This window comes from Ictalurus furcatus, chromosome 3 (genome assembly GCF_023375685.1).
Source record: "Ictalurus furcatus strain D&B chromosome 3, Billie_1.0, whole genome shotgun sequence".
In the NCBI taxonomy this organism is placed as follows: Eukaryota; Metazoa; Chordata; class Actinopteri; order Siluriformes; family Ictaluridae; genus Ictalurus; species Ictalurus furcatus.
This window is the reverse complement of record NC_071257.1, coordinates 34,404,372-34,422,836: the sequence shown is the minus strand read 5'-3', so window position 1 is coordinate 34,422,836 and position 18,465 is coordinate 34,404,372. Positions and strand designations below refer to the sequence as shown.

The 18,465-nt window shown below is 38.1% G+C and overlaps 1 protein-coding gene across 1 annotated transcript; it reads left to right on the top strand.

Annotated features, from left to right (window-relative positions):
* Positions 1 to 13,773: 13,773 nt before the first annotated feature.
* LOC128606119 (uncharacterized) lies at positions 13,774 to 16,317 on the top strand. The gene is made up of 2 exons (XM_053622149.1): positions 13,774 to 13,984; positions 14,516 to 16,317. Exon 2 carries the CDS (start codon positions 14,538 to 14,540, stop codon positions 15,039 to 15,041), a length of 504 nt encoding a protein of 167 aa, XP_053478124.1. The 5' UTR covers positions 13,774 to 13,984; positions 14,516 to 14,537; the 3' UTR covers positions 15,042 to 16,317.
* The last annotated feature ends 2,148 nt before the right edge of the window (positions 16,318 to 18,465 follow it).

The window sequence follows — 18,465 nt, the reverse complement described above, 5'->3', positions numbered from 1 at the left end:
TAAACAGTAAGCGTCAATCGAGCCTGGTTTCTCATTTCATGTCCGTTTCCCAAGATTGTGGCCTTTGTGTCTTTGTCCTCGACTGGACTGTAATACATGTCTCTACACGGGTATGACTATGGGATAGTGTGTGTATGTGACCGTGTGTGTGTGTGTTTAGAAGGGGTTGAGGCGTATCCCCGTCCCCAGTGGAGAGAACGGATTCACCTTGGCCCACATCAACGCGTCATTGAGCGAAATGGATGACTTGCCGTCTTCCAGGAAGAACACGGGACCCTGTCAATCACAGAGCGGCCATGTTAGTGCATTAAACCTAGGAGTGTAGACATAGGAATAAAAATAAAAAAAGCTACAGTGACGACCATGAAGTCGATTATTTTCCCATAAAGGCACGTCCTGGAATGTTTTATTCCTCTTATAATGCAGCAATCTGCCAAGGATTACATTTTATTTCTTAAAGAATGGCATTTTTTCAACAATTATAGTTACATGAGTCCATGTAAGAAGTACGTTTCTGTTCTAACTTAATTTTATTAGAGCAGCTGTGAGTTGCAGCTACAGAACTCAGATAGAAAATCAATCAACACCTTCTGACCAATCAGAATCCAGAATTTAACAGCACTGTTGGTGTTTACTCTCTCTCTTTCTCTCTCTCTCTCTCTCTCAGCTCTGAAAACATATTCGCTCATCTGATCATGTTAAACCTATCTGGAAAAACATCTCTGTCATTTTCCAAGCACTGGGACTTCATGGGTCGGAAAATGTTTTGGCTCCCCTGCATCATGCAGTATGCCTTGGTCGACACTCAAAAATTTACAACAGCTTTTTTTTTCTCTTTAGTAAGCCAGAGGAAAAACAGATGTGTGTGTGTGTGTGTGTGTGTATGTGTGTGTGTGTGTGTGGCTTGCCTGTATCCTGAGGCCAGTAAAGCAGGAGATCTGGACGTCTGAGTGACTGGGCAAGCTGGAACCCGTGACGTAGTCCGGCCCCAGCAGGCCCTTCAGAGGCTCCGCCCTCATTCGGTTCAGGAGGAGTGTGTACTCTGCCCTCTGCGCCTCTGTTGGAGGAGTGTACGGCGTCTCCTCTGCTCCTCTGAGTGTGAGACGGGTTTTAGAAATGTAATTCTCATTATCATACATCGCCTATGTAGTGGCTTAGCGTATGGCAAACTTGTAATGTATATCGTGTGTGTGTGTGTGTGTGTGTGTGTGTGTGTGTGTGTGTCACTTACTTGTTAAGAGAGTGTGTGCAGGCTCTCCAGGCCTCCAGCTCCACTGATAGCTGTTCAATCTGCAGCGGTAAATCGACTTCTCTCCTCTTTAACAACTGACTAAGCGGGAGAGAGAGAGGAAGAGAGAGAGGGGGAGAGAGAGAACAAAAGAAAGATGAATAGACAATAAAGGATCTGATCCATCTGTGTGTAGTTGTATTTGGTCACATGATCTGTCTGATTTCCCCTCAGGTTGCTGATAAACACACACTCTCACCTTGTGTATTCATACAATGCAGGGACGATGGTGGAGTACTGCCTTCCTATAGCCAATAACGCTCCAATGTAGCCACAGAGAATTAGCAGCTCGTTACGCTCCCTAAGAGCACACACACACACACACACACACACACACACACACACACACACACAGTGAGTTCTAATGAGATAACATGCTGAAAAAAGCTGGTTCCTGTGATATTAATGGATTTGTTCACTTTGTTGTACTTACTCACTGCACTTGGTCAGAACGAGCCGGTCCGTCCTGATGTAGCTCAGCAGGTCGAGGATGGGATAAACCGAGTCCACGGTCCAATCGGGACAGCTCAACTGCTCTGTGAGATAGGAAAAAAACATCGGTGATCTGAGAAAGTGAAACAGATCGCATACCGTAGGAACACTGTGCAGACGTAATGTTTGTAACTTTACTGTGTGTGTGTGTGTGTGTGTGTGTGTGTGTGTCTGCACTTCCTATTTATAATACACTTGATTTTTTTTCTTAGTAGTTGGAATAACACACACACACACACACACACACACACACGCACACACAAAAACACCTTTAATGAATGCAATGCCGACTGGGAGAGCCTTCTCAGGTTCAGGGCTGAGCAGGTGATACTTCACTGCCTGTAAGGTTTCTCCCTGACTGTGAGCCTCCTCCGCCAGATCCTTACACTCCTCCAAACTCGGCAAACCACACTGAAGAAACACATCACATAAGCCATTCTTATAAATAGAGTAGAATTAAAGAGAGTAGAATAAAATAGAGTAGAGTAGAATTAAAGAGAGTAGAATAAAATAGAGTAGAGTAGGACAGAATGATATAATAGCGCACTATAAAACAATAAAATAGAGTAGAATTAAAGAGAGTAGAATAAAATAGAGTAGAGTAGGACAGAATGATATAATAGAGCACTATAAAACAATAAAATAGAGTAGAATTAAAGAGAGTAGAATAAAATATAGTAGAGTAGGACAGAATGATATAATAGAGCACTATAAAACAATAAAATAGAGTAGAATTAAAGAGAGTAGAATAAAATAGAGTAGAGTAGGTATAAAACAATAAAATAGAGTAGAATTAAAGAGAGTACAATAAAATAGAGTAGAGTAGGACAGAATGATATAATAGAGCAGTATAAAACAATAAAATAGAGTAGAATTAAAAAGAGTTGAGAAGGAGAGAATCATATAATAGAGCACTATAAAACAGAGTAAAATACAGTAGAGTAGAATTAAAGAGAGTAGAATAAAATAGAATAGAGTAGGACAGAATGATATAATAGAGCACTATAAAACAATAAAATAGAGTAGAATTAAAGAGTAGAATAAAATAGAGTAGAGTAGGACAGAATGATATAATAGAGCACTATAAAACAATAAAATAGAGTAGAATTAAAGAGTAGAATAAAATAGAGTAGAGTAGGTATAAAACAATAAAATAGAGTAGAATTAAAGAGAGTAGAATAAAATAGAGTAGAGTAGGACAGAATGATATAATAGAGCACTATAAAACAATAAAATAGAGTAGAATTAAAGAGTAGAATAAAATAGAGTAGAGTAGGACAGAATGATATAATAGAGCAGTATAAAACAATAAAATAGAGTAGAATTAAAGAGAGTAGAATAAAATAGAGTAGAGTAGGTATAAAACAATAAAATAGAGTAGAATTAAAGAGTAGAATAAAATAGAATAGAGTAGGACAGAATGATATAATAGAGCACTATAAAACAATAAAATAGAGTAGAATTAAAGAGTAGAATAAAATAGAGTAGAGTAGGTATAAAACAATAAAATAGAGTAGAATTAAAGAGAGTAGAATAAAATAGAGTAGAGTAGGTATAAAACAATAAAATAGAGTAGAATTAAAGAGAGTAGAATAAAATAGAGTAGGTATAAAACAATAAAATAGAGTAGAATTAAAGAGAGTAGAATAAAATAGAGTAGGTGTAAAACAATAAAATAGAGTAGAATTAAAGAGAGTTGAGTAGGAGAGAATCATATAATACAGCACTATAAAACAGAATAAAACTGAGTAGAGTAGAATAAAAGTGAATAGAATAAAATAGAATACTAAAAAACCACTATATAGAACAGGATAGAATAGATCTGAACAGAATCATACCACTGCAGAATAAAAACACCATAGAACAGCATGACATAGAATCGAATAGAAAACAAAAGCACAGTAGAAACCAATAGAACACAACAGCATCTATACGTAAGAAAAATACATTAGAGTACTAAAGAATAAAATAGAATACAGCAGAATCATAACACTATAGATAGTGCTGGGATAGAATAGAGTAGAATAGCACTACAGAATAAAACAGAATAGAGTTGAACAGAACCTATGTAGGTTAGTACAGGAAGTAAAGTCTGGAATCACTAAGGAGTCATTTCAGCTGTTCAGAATCGATTCCTTCTTTTGGGAGTCGATAACTCCGTTTGTCGTGCGCTGCGATTTTTGAAACTTTGCAGACGTTTTACATTCACAATCAGCTCATATAGCTATATAACACACTACATGAAAGGGAATGTTTGTAAAAACCATAATAGGTGCACTTTAATATAACCATAAATCATAAACCCTCCTGTTCTATCAGCTTCCCTCGTTGAAGAACTGAATTACCGAAGCCTATCACTGCAGCGTTATATACAATTTAATTAAATAACATTAAAAAAAAATAAAAAATCGTGAAGCCATACGCCATGTCACTCGCCTTGTCGTGCAGGTCGTTTCGTTCGGCGGAGCCTCCCGGGTAAAAAGCACACAGCTTGGTTAAGAGCGTCTCGTTATCGGGAATCATCTGCAGCAGCCTGGCAGCCAAGTCCCTGTGCACAAGCACCACACACACACACACACACACACACACACACACACACATTCAATTAATGATTTAAATTAATTGCACATTTTTAGAAATGTGTAATCATGGATGTGGTGAAGCTTTCTGTAAGAACGTCTATGGAAGGAGTCTCCAGTGTCAGCACTGTGTAACAGTCAGAGGTAAAGCTGTACATTTCCTTCAGGACAGAGGAGCTTACACTTTCTGGGTTCAGTTTTTTTTTTGGTCTTATACACTTTAAGAGAAAGAAAAAACGTGAGGGAATGACAACATTGAACGTAACTATAAATAGATCAAATGTGTCATAGTTTTATATAGATAGATAGATAGATAGACAGACAGACAGACAGACAGATAGATAGATAGATAGACATATTGCTGTGGTGTAAGAGAAATAAGAAACTCTGTGACGTGCCGTTACAGAAAAAGAATTAAATACAGTGCGGTAACAGTAACTCCGCTATATCACACCACTCCGTTGTTGATTATTTCCCCACAACAGCACAACACTGAGTGTTTTATTCCTTACACAATTTGCTAGAGATTCATTCTGAATTCAAAAGTGGATATACACTTAGAATCAAGCGTTTATGTAGAACTCTATAACAACAGATTGTTTTGCAGTCAGAAAGCCTTCCAAATAGACACATCTGAGGAAGCGTTCGACCCTCAATCATTCCATTTTTAAAATTTTTTTATTAAAATGACAGATTACTGGGCGTTTACTTATTCTAAGTGGTGAGTTGTTTTTTTCCTTGCCACCGTCGCCTCTGGTTTTCTCTTCAGGGATAAATTTACACAGTTAAAACTAATGTCTTTCTGTAAAGCTTCGTTGTGACAACTAAAATAAAACGGCATGGAATTGAAGCTCCAAAAATATGGCAGGAAAATAAATCCTATCCTGCTTATTAATTAGTCGATCGCGTGTCGGAGATTAAACCGAACGGCAATGAGGGATTATCGTAAATAACACTGGTGATGATACGGAGGCGATGGTTTTGCATGCAGAATAAATACAAATAAAAACAATGTGTAAAAGGTGATACCTGTATCTGACGCATGGAAAGCTAGAGGCAGATGGAGATGATAAAACAGAGCAGATGAGCCATAACACTAATCACACAGCAGACTATAATCAGTGATTCTCAAACCGTCTACCTCCAGGGACATAATCCATCTATTTGTACCTCCTTATTTAAATCTGTACTATAATATAGAACTTTATATTAGAGCTATAGAGCTTTTCACTCCTGAAAGATCCGATCGATTTTTGAGTTATTAGGAAGTTATGAATAAACCCATTGGACCATTCAAGTGATCAGTCAAGCAGATAAGTCATAGCTCAATAATAAATGTCACTGTCACAACCTCACAGACTTCCTGTCTATGCTTCACAGGTCCCTGGATGTCACTTTGAGTACCACTGCTTAAAAACCTGCTAAAACTATTATATATGATGTCACGTCCTGGATGTAATTAGATCTGTGCGTGTTGGATAAGTGATGAGAACCCTTACCATGTAGCCGTGGTCATGTATTTCCTGGCCAGTAGTTCCAGGACGTAATGAGTGGCTTCTTGTGCTGATTCTCCCAGCACCGTTCCCACACACACCGCCAGCTCCAGCTCATTGCCTCTGATCAGACTGGCCATAGCCAACTACACACACACACACACACAAAATACAACAATATACACGTATATACTACCGTTCCTACTTTGCAGCTGCACAGTAAGAGTCTATAGCTCATCTTTGTTGAGTTGAGTTAAGCGCTCCCAGTGATGATACCAAAATAATGCAAGTCCCATGTGTATTCAGACCTTAAAATATTAAATATTACACTATTAAATGATTAATAGGGACTTTTTTGGCCCCACATTTAACATGAAGTGCATTGAAACGCGCAGCATTATTCGATGTGTTCATGTAATTCGCACTGAATTAGGAAGTCAGGCCGGGACATATCTTGTGGCTCGTCCATCTTTTAAAATAGCCAGTATAGCGTTTAGCTTAGCTCAGAGCCTGGGCTAATCATGTAACACTTGACAGTTAGTACCATGGACTCGAGCCTGAGCAATAAAGTGAATGAATTTCCTTCTTAACCACCTTACAGTGAGAAAGCGGAATAAAACGCACACGTCCCAACGGACCAAAGACACGTTTACGGCCCATGCCTGATGATATTATATAATTTCTCTCGCTCAACAGCGACAACTTTGCCAAGGTGATTTTTATAAAGTCGCAGGAGGGACACTTCGGATTCTAGAGCGCGTTCGATCAAATAGGAAATCTGACGAGAAGCCAAAGTACAGAATGACGTCAACAGAACTGTCGATCCGTACCGGTGGTAGAGCGAGACTGTTAATTTTGAACGTGTATTTCTTCTAAATACGAATTTTGGCGCAACACTAGCTTATAGATAACCTTAAGGCTGATATATTCGTACTGAACGCCACAAAACTTCCATTTTGATTTCATTGGGACTTAAAAACAAGCTCGTTTTTAAAGGCGGTAGTCTAGACGCGATTGAAAAAAACCCTGAAAAAAAAATCGGACGCTTTTTCTCCAGAAAGTTCTTCCTCGAAAGCGGGAACTACAGGCAATTTGAATACGGCCCACTGTCCGCGATTGATGTTCTAGTTGTCGAAACTAGAGATAAAACACACCGTTTATGTCTCTGTGTCTCTGAATCGGCCGTCAATGTAAATAATACCTCTGTGTTATCTACGGCCAGATGACAGCAGGCTGCCAGTACTGCACAACCCTCCTGAAAATACCACTCAGCAAGTTCTCGACACACGCCATGCAACAGCCTAGATACAGGAACAACAAGAAGATTCATCACATATACATTACAGTGCAGTGAAATTCTTTTCTTACATATCCACACTTGACAGGAAGCTGATGTCAGAGCGCAGGGTCAGCCATGATACGGCGACCCTCTAGCAGAAAGGGTTAATGGCTAAACAGTGTACTGGGGCTTGAACCCCCGACCTTCTGATCGATAACCCACAGGCTGACAAGGTCTCGATCCACAAAGCAGCCTTTCATATATGCACGTATATAACAATTTGAACCGTTTGACCCAACCACGTTCAAACGTGAGTCACGTGTGATTGTGTGTCTACTTGCCCAATGTAGGTCTCAAAGTTGACGTTGTCTGTGGATGCTGAGTGGTTGATGGAGGTAATCGCAGGTCCGTGAATATTACCTTCACATGCTCCCTGATCAAAATATGTGCACACGTTTAATATTTAGTCAACGCGATAAAACTGACTGCCTTAATAACCATAAAACAGATGTTTCCCAAGTGGTGTATTGCAGTAAGCTGATGTTACTATGCACAGGCTTACTTATTATTATTATTATTATTATTAAGGTGTAGTTAATGGTGATAGTTAATGATTAGCGATTCACCTGGACAGACTCACCTGTGCCACAAGCAGCGCCTCTTTTAACTGCCCTCTAGACGTGAAGAAACTCACCAGCTTTTTCACGTCGCCCGTGGCAATGCAGTACGGGATCACGTCGTCGTTGCCTTCCTGCATCAGCTGATCTGCTCTCCTACAGCATGTCAAATATTCACGTGAATATTCACGCGATTTTAGAAAATTTTGACAAGACGGGGCAAAGAACAGGATGACATTTTTGCAGGAGTTTTTTTCACTTACACCATGGCTGTTTAGCAGCATTTAAGAAGCGGAGGCTTGGTAGGTTTTGATGTTTTGATTATGACGTTGTTTACTAGTTCAGAATAACATGGAAATGTGGTCGTTTCTGTAAAATTCTAGTCTCTCTAGAAAGTTCCTCTGACAAACCAAAAATAATAAAGCAGCTACTAATACAGAATAGTTGCTAAAGTTGTATCTAAGGACCTTCCTTTACAGATAAGGCTTTATCAAACCTTCTATCCACTGGTTACAAGTCATATTCCTACTTAGATCAAAAGATGCAGGCTTTTTGACGATACCTCGAATAGTGAAGGCTACAGCAGGGGGGAGAGCTTTTGCTTATAGAGCCCCACAGTTATGGAACAGTCTTCCTATTAGTGTTCGGGACTCAGACACAGTCTCAGTGTTTAAGTCTAGGCTTAAAACGTATTTGTTTACTCAAGCCTACCCTGACTAGATTCTGTTCTACTACTTCGCAGTCATAATAATCTTTTTTCTCCCTCTCTCCTTTTGCCGAGCCCCACACGAATTTATGGAGATACTACAGATCCAGATCCTTTCTGGCTCTGGATGGAGCTCAAATCTTCTCTAATTCCAGACTGCTGGGACTACGGCTGCTCCTAAGGCCATACAGACTTCATATAAATCCATAATGAACTTTTTCACACTATCTGTTGTGACCCAGATGAGGATGGGTTCCCTTCTGAGTCGGGTTCCTCTCAAGGTTTCTTCCTCTTAAAACATCTTAGGGAGTTTTTCCTTGCCACCGTCGCCACTCAGTGGCTTGCTCAGTTGGGATAAATTCACACCTTTAATATCTGTATACCGTGTTGATATTTCTGTAAAGCTGCTTTGAGACAATGTCTATTGTAAAAAGCGCTATACAAATAAAATTGAATTGAATTGAATTGAATACTCTTGGTTTTCAAAAAATATTTGTGCACTGGTCTTTTTTTTTTTGTAACCACTTAGCCCACTCTAGCACTTGAACAGACTAGCATTTGTCTTTAAGGTTATGAACCATTGGAGATGCGCTAAGTGCTCTGTATCGTTTTGTAAGTTACTATAATTTAGATTTAAAAAAGAATAATCTGCTAAAGTCTAAATGTAAATGATGTTATGCTTTTTTTTTTTAGAAGTTTTAGAAAGCAGGATCTTGCTGTATTCTTGTATCAGTATAGAAGGTAGCTATAGTGTATAAAAATGACCATGCACTACAACTGTATACAATTCCTTTCTGTGTAATTATAATTGTTAAGTTTAACCGTACTTTATTCTTAAATTTATAATAAATGTACTTTATTCTTCAATTTGTCCTTCTGGGATTCATAAATATCCTTTTGAGATATAGAAATCTTTTTTTTTTTTTAAATAAAATACGATTAATTGTGTTTGGAGATCTGGCTCTAAAAGGGATCCCATTCCGAAATCCAGGTCATAATCCAGCGATATTCTGTTCTTAAGTCTTATATAGTTATCGGAGTATTGGTTTATCGTTCTGGATTTGTCCTTGGGCAAGACATTGAACCCCAAATTGCTCCCGATGGCAAGTTAGCGCCTTGCATGGCAGCTCTGCTACCATCGGTGTGTGAATGTGTGGATGAGAACGCTTTGCAGAACCGCTAGGTTTAAAAAAAAGCACCATATAAGTGCAGTCCATTTACCAAATGCATATGAACTGAGTGTGTTTGGCTTTGTAGAACGCACCTTTGCATTAACTTTTTCCAGTATTTCATGGAGACACCGGGAGCCACAGACAACGCCTTCTCCCACTAAACAAAAACAAGAAGTGACCAACTTTAGATGCTTAAAATCTAAACATCGACGGTGAGAAACACGTCAGCGTTTTCAACCATCACAAAACATACCAGTTCGGTGTTTTAAATTGGCATATCTAGCCATTCAGGCTATCTTTAAAGTGCTTTAGATGTTTATTTAAATATAAATACAGAGAAAAAAAACATTGACTTTGCACTTCTGTAGCGCTCAAGAGTTAGGGCTGGATGAAATTGAGAGATTCTGTGAAAGCAGAATGTTACCTCTCCTAGCTCCACCATGAGTTCACAGTATCTCTGGATCTGTCCCAATCTCAGGTGGATTTCTGCTGCAGCCTTCAGTCTTTCCTCCTTACTGGGTGCTCCAATCCCTCCACCAAACTTCGACATCTTCACTATAGTCAGCTCCTGCGCCTCCGACTGCAGTAGGAAGTAGAATAATAGGAAATATAATGGCATAATAAGAACCGTCAAAGTAATAGCAACCATGTGATACTAAAAATGAACTAAACTAGCCTTTCACACCAGGACATTACACTTCCAAGCTAGCAGAGGAACCTCCATGAATACTAACTCCTTCTTTGGTGCCCATCAAACACTTTCTATTTCTCGACTACATCCAGCCAGTGCAAATATTTAATCAGTGCGCGAAGTCTTGCCAATTTAATGTTTGTATAAGTTCAGAGCCTTGTATTCTGTGATTGGTATTTTTATGGTTTGAACCTTAATTATTCTTTGGATTTGCGCATTCTCTTAATTTCTGTCTTGGACCATTGCTCACACGTCTCCTGTGTTCTTCTGTGTTTCATTCTGAAATGAATGAGATATGCCTGATGTTTATATGGAACCGTTTCCTCAACTTTCTCCGAGTTCAGTTTCGAGAACCCGAGAAATCAAATTGGGAAATCAAAGTAAAACGTCGCCCCGGAGAACAAGTATGCTAAACCAATCAGACACCGTTTTCTGTTATAACCAGTTGTAGAAGAATAGGTCACACCGTAACAGCCCACATGTAGCAAGCAGGCTACAGGCGTAAGGTCACATTCAGGTGCAGAGCATTTTATTTAAAGAGTGAATCCAAAATCCAAGCAAGTGGACAAAATCCAAACACTGGCAATGTGACCAACCAAGTCAAACAAACAAACGAACCAGAGGGGAAGAGTAACAGATAAAGGTCTGTATTCAGAAGTCTAGTATATTGCCAATGTACTGCTGCATGAAAAGTCCTAGTTGTCATTATTCACACTCATTAGTCAGAGGCACATATAATAGCACTTGATCCAGCACACCCTATTATGCTGCATTTTATTTATTTATCTCTCACGCTGTCAGTTAATCGTGTGAACCATCATGAGATGAATTCGTTCTTTTCGTTTGCAGAATTTATAATATCGTGCTGATGTTTTTGTTAATTTGATGTACTCTAGTGTAAAGACAGTGTGCTCATGGTTTGAAGGATAAGCTGACCAACCACTCGTCTGCTATTGCCAAAAGTTTGTTAACACCTGACAATCACAACCACATGTGCTTTTGCCGACCCATTCCAGATTTATTCCCCCTTTGCCGTTATAATAAAACCCCAATTCCTAAAAAGTTGGGACGCTGTGTAATGGGCAGCTTGCACATCTTGCAGCATGCAGGGCAGTGGTGGCTTAGCGGTTAAGGCTCTGTGTTACTGATCAGCAGGTTGGGGGTTCAAGTCCCAGCACTGCCAAGCTGCCACTGTTGATCCCTCCAGCAAGGCCCTTAACCCTCTCTGCTAAAGGGGTGTTGGATCATGGCTGACCCTGCACTCTGACCCCAACCTCCTAACATGCTGGGGTATGCGAAGAAAACAAATTCACTGTGCTCTACTGTATATGTGACCAATAAAGACTCATAATCTGGAAAAGCGCCATCAATGCTGAAAGGTATAAACAGGTTTTAGAGCAACATACTGTATTGCTTCATCCAGATTCCATCCCATCTTTACTTCTGAAAGACTCCGCCTCTCTAAGATACTCGTTTTATACCCAGTCATCTTACTGACCTGTTTCCAATTAACCTAATTAGTTGCAAAATGTTCCTCCAGCTGTTTCTTTTTACTAACACTTATTTTTTCCAGTCTTTTCTTGCCCGCGTCCCTACATTTTTGAGACGTGTCGCGGCCATCAAATTCAAAATGACCTTATTTTTTTCTTAAAACGGTACATTTTCCTCAGTTTAAACATTTGATATGTTTTCTATGTTCTGTTATGAATAACACGACTTTACGAGATTTGCAAATCATTGCATTCTGTTTTTATTTACATTTTACACAGCGTCCCAACTTTTTTGGGAATTGCGGTTGTAAGCTCCACTCTTCTGGGAAGGTTTTCCACTAGATTTTGGAGCATTACTGTGGGGATTTGTGTTCATTTAGCTGCAAGAGCATTAGTGAGGTTGAGGTCAGGCACTGATGTTGGGTTCCAGTTCATCCCAAAGGTGTTCAGTGGGGTTGAGGTCAGGGCTCTGTGCAGGACACTCGAGTTCTTCCACCTTCTTCCAACCTTCACACACCGTGTCTCACGGAGCTCGCTTTGTGCACAGGCGCATCGTCATGCTGGAACACATTTGGGCCTTTCAGTTCAGGTGAAGGGAAATTGTATATAATGCCACAGCATACAGAGACATTCTATACAATTATGTGTTTCCAAATTTGTGGCGACAGTTGGAGGAAGAACTACATACGGGTATGATGGTCAGGTGTCCACAAACTAAGACATCCTAAATTGCACAGGAAGAAGAGTGAGAATTTTCCTCTCTTAAACACTGAAAGGCCAGGGTACGCACTTTATACATAGAGTAAGTGATGTGGCAGGAAAGTTGTGTCCATGGTAACGTATTCTGATAATGATGAAAATGATAACGATTATGTAGAGCTGTAGAGCAAGCCCAAAAACGTCAGAGCATAAATCAACAAATCAGATCGGATCAGGAAAAAAAAAAAAAAAAAAGAAAAAATATTCACCACAAAAAAAAATGAATTATAGGAATTTTGCATTAACTAAGCTCCTGGAGCTGTACAAGATAACCGAAAATAGGATCGAACTCTCCACCAACACACTGCTGGTTTGTTGTACCAGAAGATTCAGCGCCCATAAGTAACTTCAGATTAGATGTGCTCACTTTCTGTTTCCTGAGAAGTGAATGTCTGTAGTGAGAAACCAGAAGGAGCTTCAAAAAACCCCAAAACTGGTGTCGCCTTCTGTCTCGGTGTTACGAATCGCCGGAAGGTACCCTGGAGTTCAATTCCCAGCAGACACTGCACCTCTGCACCACCGTCACATGACCATCCGCACCTGACTCTCATCCTGGTTACCGAGTCACTGTTTGCTCCTCACTCTTTCTCTGGCTTTGTTTGTCTCGTGTTGTCATGTTATGCGTTCCCGTCTCCTAGGTATTGGGTTATGTTTGTTTTACATTTATTTGTACATAGTGTCTTTTTGAGTTTTGTTGGATCTTTATTAAACTTTAAATCTGCACATACATCCATCACCGCCTCCATAAGCTGGGCTTTCCTCTCTTTTTTTTAAATTTATACAACATAATTAAGATGTATATAATGTAGGTATCGCAATACCTGTGAACATTTAAAACAGCTGTAACTTCTTAGCGACTAGAATAGAATTTATATAATGGTTTGCCAGGACATCTGTGTAGAGTTTAAAACCACTTGCTCTTCTATCAAGTCTGATAGGGTTTAAAGGTCCAGTACCAAAAAAACGTTATATTTAATCGCTTATCATAAACTAGTACAAGAGATAAGATAGTTGATGTAGTCATTTTGATGACATCAGAGTGAGCAAATAATAAGAGAGTCGTTCTTTTTTTTTTTTTTTTAAAAAAAGAAAAGAAATATGCTTGTAGTTCTTCAAACAATGAGAAGAAAATAAAGCGAGATGATAACAGCGATAAAAATGAAGTAATATGTGTATTTCCATTGATCACCAGTGACGTGGTGAAAAAAGAGGCGCTGGTTAGGGAATTAATTGTTTCACAACATTCTACAACTGTTGTCGACTGTTGTTTTGTGTTTCTATGTAAGCATGTATTAGACACGCCCACTCCGGGTTCAGGGCTGATCAGTTTCTGTTTACTGAGAAGTGAGTACTCACTGTGAGGAACCAGAGAAGGAGCTAGGAAAAGAGAAGGAGCTTCAAAAACTGCCAGAAATACAGTATGTGTGCACTTTTTCTCTTTTAAAAGTATGATGGTCTTGAGTGGAATATTTATTACTACTGAACTGTAACTGGAATAGAAATATATCTGAATGTTCCTGTGTTTGTCAGCTGTGTCTGTCAAAGTGTGTTTATCTGTCTGACTGTCTATCAATCAATCTATCTGTTTGTCTGTCTGTCTATCTATCTATATGTCTGTCTGTCTATCTATCTATATGTCTGTCTGTCTATCTATCTATCTATCTGTCTGTCTGCCTGTCTATACAGTATGTAGGCCTATGTATATCTATATGACAGTGTCTATCTATCTACCTATCTGTCTGTCTGTCTGTCTGTCTGTCTGTCTGTGTGATTATTTGCTCAACATGGACTATGATAAAACATGATATATAAGCATTAGTGTAGTGAACAGGTAGTTGAATGTTTTATATGTTTAATTATATTTAATTTTATATATATATATATATATATATATATATATATATATATATATATATATATATATATATATTTTTTTTTTTTTTATATAGACCCCTGTGATAGAGACTGACCATGCCCAGAGTACGGACGCTGAATGAACTGTCCCAGCTGCAGGAGTGTGGATTTGGGACGCCGTGGCCAAGACATGGCCTCAAACTGCTCTACTGGTTTGTTGACAAATACCTCGAGTTTGATGACGACAATGAGATGTGCTGGCGTTACAATCCAACGAGAAGAAACTTCGGTTTCCATCCGTTTGAGAACAGATACGATGGGAACGTTCAGCTCCTGCCCAATTTTGTCCTGCCTTATTACGAGGTGGGGAATCTGAGCAAACCGAAAGCACACATGCTGCCCAAATACGTCCGGAAAGATTACACCGGCCAACATGACGACAGTAATACCGACCGCATCATTGTCAGCATTGATGGTGCGTACTTTGACAGAGTTTATGTGACCGAGCACCTCGGCGAGTCAGACTACAACCAACACGGCACCTACCGCATCAGCAAGGGTCTCCTTGAGATCATCCAGCGTTACACGCGGAGTGAGTTTCTATCTGAAATGGGTATCTGAAGATCATTACATAAACACCCTCGATGGCTCGATCTGAACAGCGTTTCTTTATAAAACACTTCATTCTATTGTACACCAGCAGTGTTCTCAAATTCTCAAATAAGACATTGTTGATTCATTTTCTATAAAAGCAGATCTGACCGTATCTCTGGCTGTAACATAAATCACAGGTTTATATCAATGCGCTCATTCTAATACGTTATCGTTTCTATAGTAACAGCTCATTCACAGGGACTTGCAGGAATATGGAGGACTAAGTGCGTACACTTGACCTAATAATAAACGGATCAAGAAAACATTGTTGATATGGTGAAAGTTTTGGTTTAAGAGATATTTATTGAACTTTTACGGAAGGAGTTTCAAAGATGTTCGACTTTAACTCAAATTTTAAACAGTTAAAAAGTGCGAGGTGTCAGTTATTATTAAACTAATAACTGTAATGGCAAATTACTGTAGTATAAGCTGAATATATTACTTTCAGGAGTGCTGTTTTTAGGGCTTGGCTTGGCTTTTTCCTGGCTTGGAATCATCATCACCCCTTTAAGATCATGACTGTGAATGAAGTGTTTTATTCCTTACTTATTCACAGTCTGTACTATGAAGGTCTGTGCTATGAAGTTGTTATAAACCTTATAAACACTTACAGTTTAAATTCAGTCACCATCTCACCAAACATAACCGATAATGATCAGGAAACCAAAAGGAAGTTTGTGTTTTGCTCTTTTTCTTTTATTTAATTACTCTTAATTCTTATGACGTTTGTGCTTATATTCTTCAAACTGATTTTGGACAGCTTAAAAGCGTTAACGTTTCTAAATCTACACGCATATGAATTCAAAAAGATACCTGGAAATATTGTGACTAGTGCCATATTGCTATGTAATTGTGATCAGGTTAGTTTCTCTGTTGACGTTATTAGCCCCGCCCCCGGGTGGGGGAAAAAAGCTGCTCATGTCCTCCATGTTATAGATATGTGGGTGGGGCTTCATTTCAGGGAAGAAGAAAGCTTGTCAATTGTTTCCTTACAATTAACCATAAAAATACAGATCTGTTGTTTTTTTTAAAACGATGTTTGTTGGTTAACCTTTTAATTGGATTTTAATGATGGGTTTGACTGTATACATTTCACATCGGTGTTGTAATGAATGGAATGATACAACATTATAACAAACTGAAATAAAACCTATTTCGTTAACACCATTTTTGACCTTTTGAGCTTGTGATCTTCATTGACTGAGTTTATGTTTAAGCTTATTTGTCTTTGAACATGTACCAAAAAAAAAAAAAAAAAAAAAATGCTTGGCACAAGAGTTAGCTACTAGCTGAAAGTTACTAGATGTAACTTAAAAAAAATAAAATAATAATAATAATAAAATATATATATATATATATATATTCTGGATATCCAGAATCTATGCATAAATGATTTATTTGCATTAACCTAGTTAATAATTGTAGAGGATATGTTTAACAAAATCTTTTGATGATTATTTTGATCATTCTGTTGTTGATTCTGTTGTTTGTTTGTTTTTTTTTTCGTTCGTTTTTTTTTTTTAGCACTTTTAATATAGTGATGTAACTTCCGCTTTAAAGCTTGTGGACAATCAGTTGTTTTTTTTTTTTTTGTTTTCAAAATATAATGTTAATATTTTTTTTTAAATCTAATGTGTAGCATAGCCCACATAGAACCCTTTAATACCTTTTTCATAGCCTTCAATTTGTACAACGTTTGAAGGACAACAATGGCCAGAATGTGAAAAAAAACGTCTTTTTTCGAAAAAAAAAAAAAAAACAACCCAGAAAACAAAAATTGGCCTTTTATTCCAACTAATCGATCAACCGAAGAAATAATCGACAGATTAATCGATTATTAAAATAATCGATAATTGCAGCCCTAATCCAGTTGTTGATTGTACTTTGTTTGCAAACAACAAAATTCACATATCATTTTACATGTGAATTGTCTGCACAAAATTTCATAAATCATATTACAGTGGATTTTTGACTGTGAAGCACAGCATGAAAGGCACTTATAATCATTAACACGATTAATGATTGATTTTATTGCTTTATTGTGACTTCTACACTCCTAAACTTTCACCACACTTCCTGTAAACAAGGCACTCGGTGATATGTCCTGGACCGCTAACCATCCGATCACTGCTGCTCTGAGGAAACAATTTACAATTCTTTAAAAACAGTAAGTATAAAGAAAATGATTTCTACATTACAACAACAAATGAGTTTAAAAATCCAATATTTGTTACTAATCTTATTTATTTATAAGCTATCTATAATTTAATCCAAACATCAGAAATATCATTTTGGAAAAGTGATAAAAGGAAAGGGCAGAGTACAAAGACTGGACTGTAAAATAGATTTCATTGCCTTCCGACAATAAGAATAGTGTTACTTTGCTCCGTTTGTGGTGGACAAAAGCGACACTTTTGAAAATAGATATTTGAATTAAGCCATTTGTTGTAGAAAGCAACAGACCACTTCAAGCTTCTTCGTGATAACACAATCTCTTTGGAATATGGACAGAAACTAACATGGACACACCCAATATTTCAGGACAGATCAGTTTCCGTTTCCTGATAACTGAACGTACTGTGAGGAAGTGATGTAAGTGAAAACCAAAACTGGATCTACCACGAGTATATTGATATACTAGTAATATACTTACTATTATATAATTTCTATGTGTGTTTGTGTATTATAATGAGTCTTTATTGATCACATATACATTACAGCACAGTGAAATTCTTTTCTTCGCATTCCCCAGCATGTTAGGAAGTTGGGGTTAGAGCACACGATTAGTCATGATACAGTGCCCCCTGGAGGCTTGGCTGGGGCAGTGCTGGGGAAAGCCCTGACCTTCTGATCAGTCACCCAGAGCCTTAACCGCCAAGCCACCACCGCACTACTGTATTATGTGTTTTTATCAAACACAGCACAACAATTTTAACACTCACGTTATGTAAGCAATGTCTCTGATTAAGATGCGTCTCCATCGATGTTCTAGAGGTAAAAAAAAAAAACCCAATAAAACATTTTTTTTTTTTGGACTTTTTTAGACGATACTAATTGATTGATTGATTAATTGACATATTTTTGTATTAAGATCCATAGATCTTTTTAAGGTTGTATTAGCAGCCAAACCTATATTTTAGCATGAAATCAAACTGTCCGATAGTGGCATTGGACTTAATACTGCTCCTCACTCGCGTTAATGATTGGAGAGAATGATTTACTGTTTAATATAACAGCACGCCTAATCACTTCTCTTGATAATACAGTCACTCAAAAACAACCCCTTTTGTTTTGTCCCTTTAATTATAGACTCTCCAAGGAATTTACCATGAGCAACCCGCAGATGCTGAAGGAACTGACTGATTTAAAGAACTCTAGTTTTGGTAAACCT

Bases quoted from the DNA above. Each gene is read 5' to 3' on its own strand.
- LOC128606119 (XM_053622149.1), top strand. From the start codon at position 14,538: ATGCCCAGAGTACGGACGCTGAATGAACTGTCCCAGCTGCAGGAGTGT.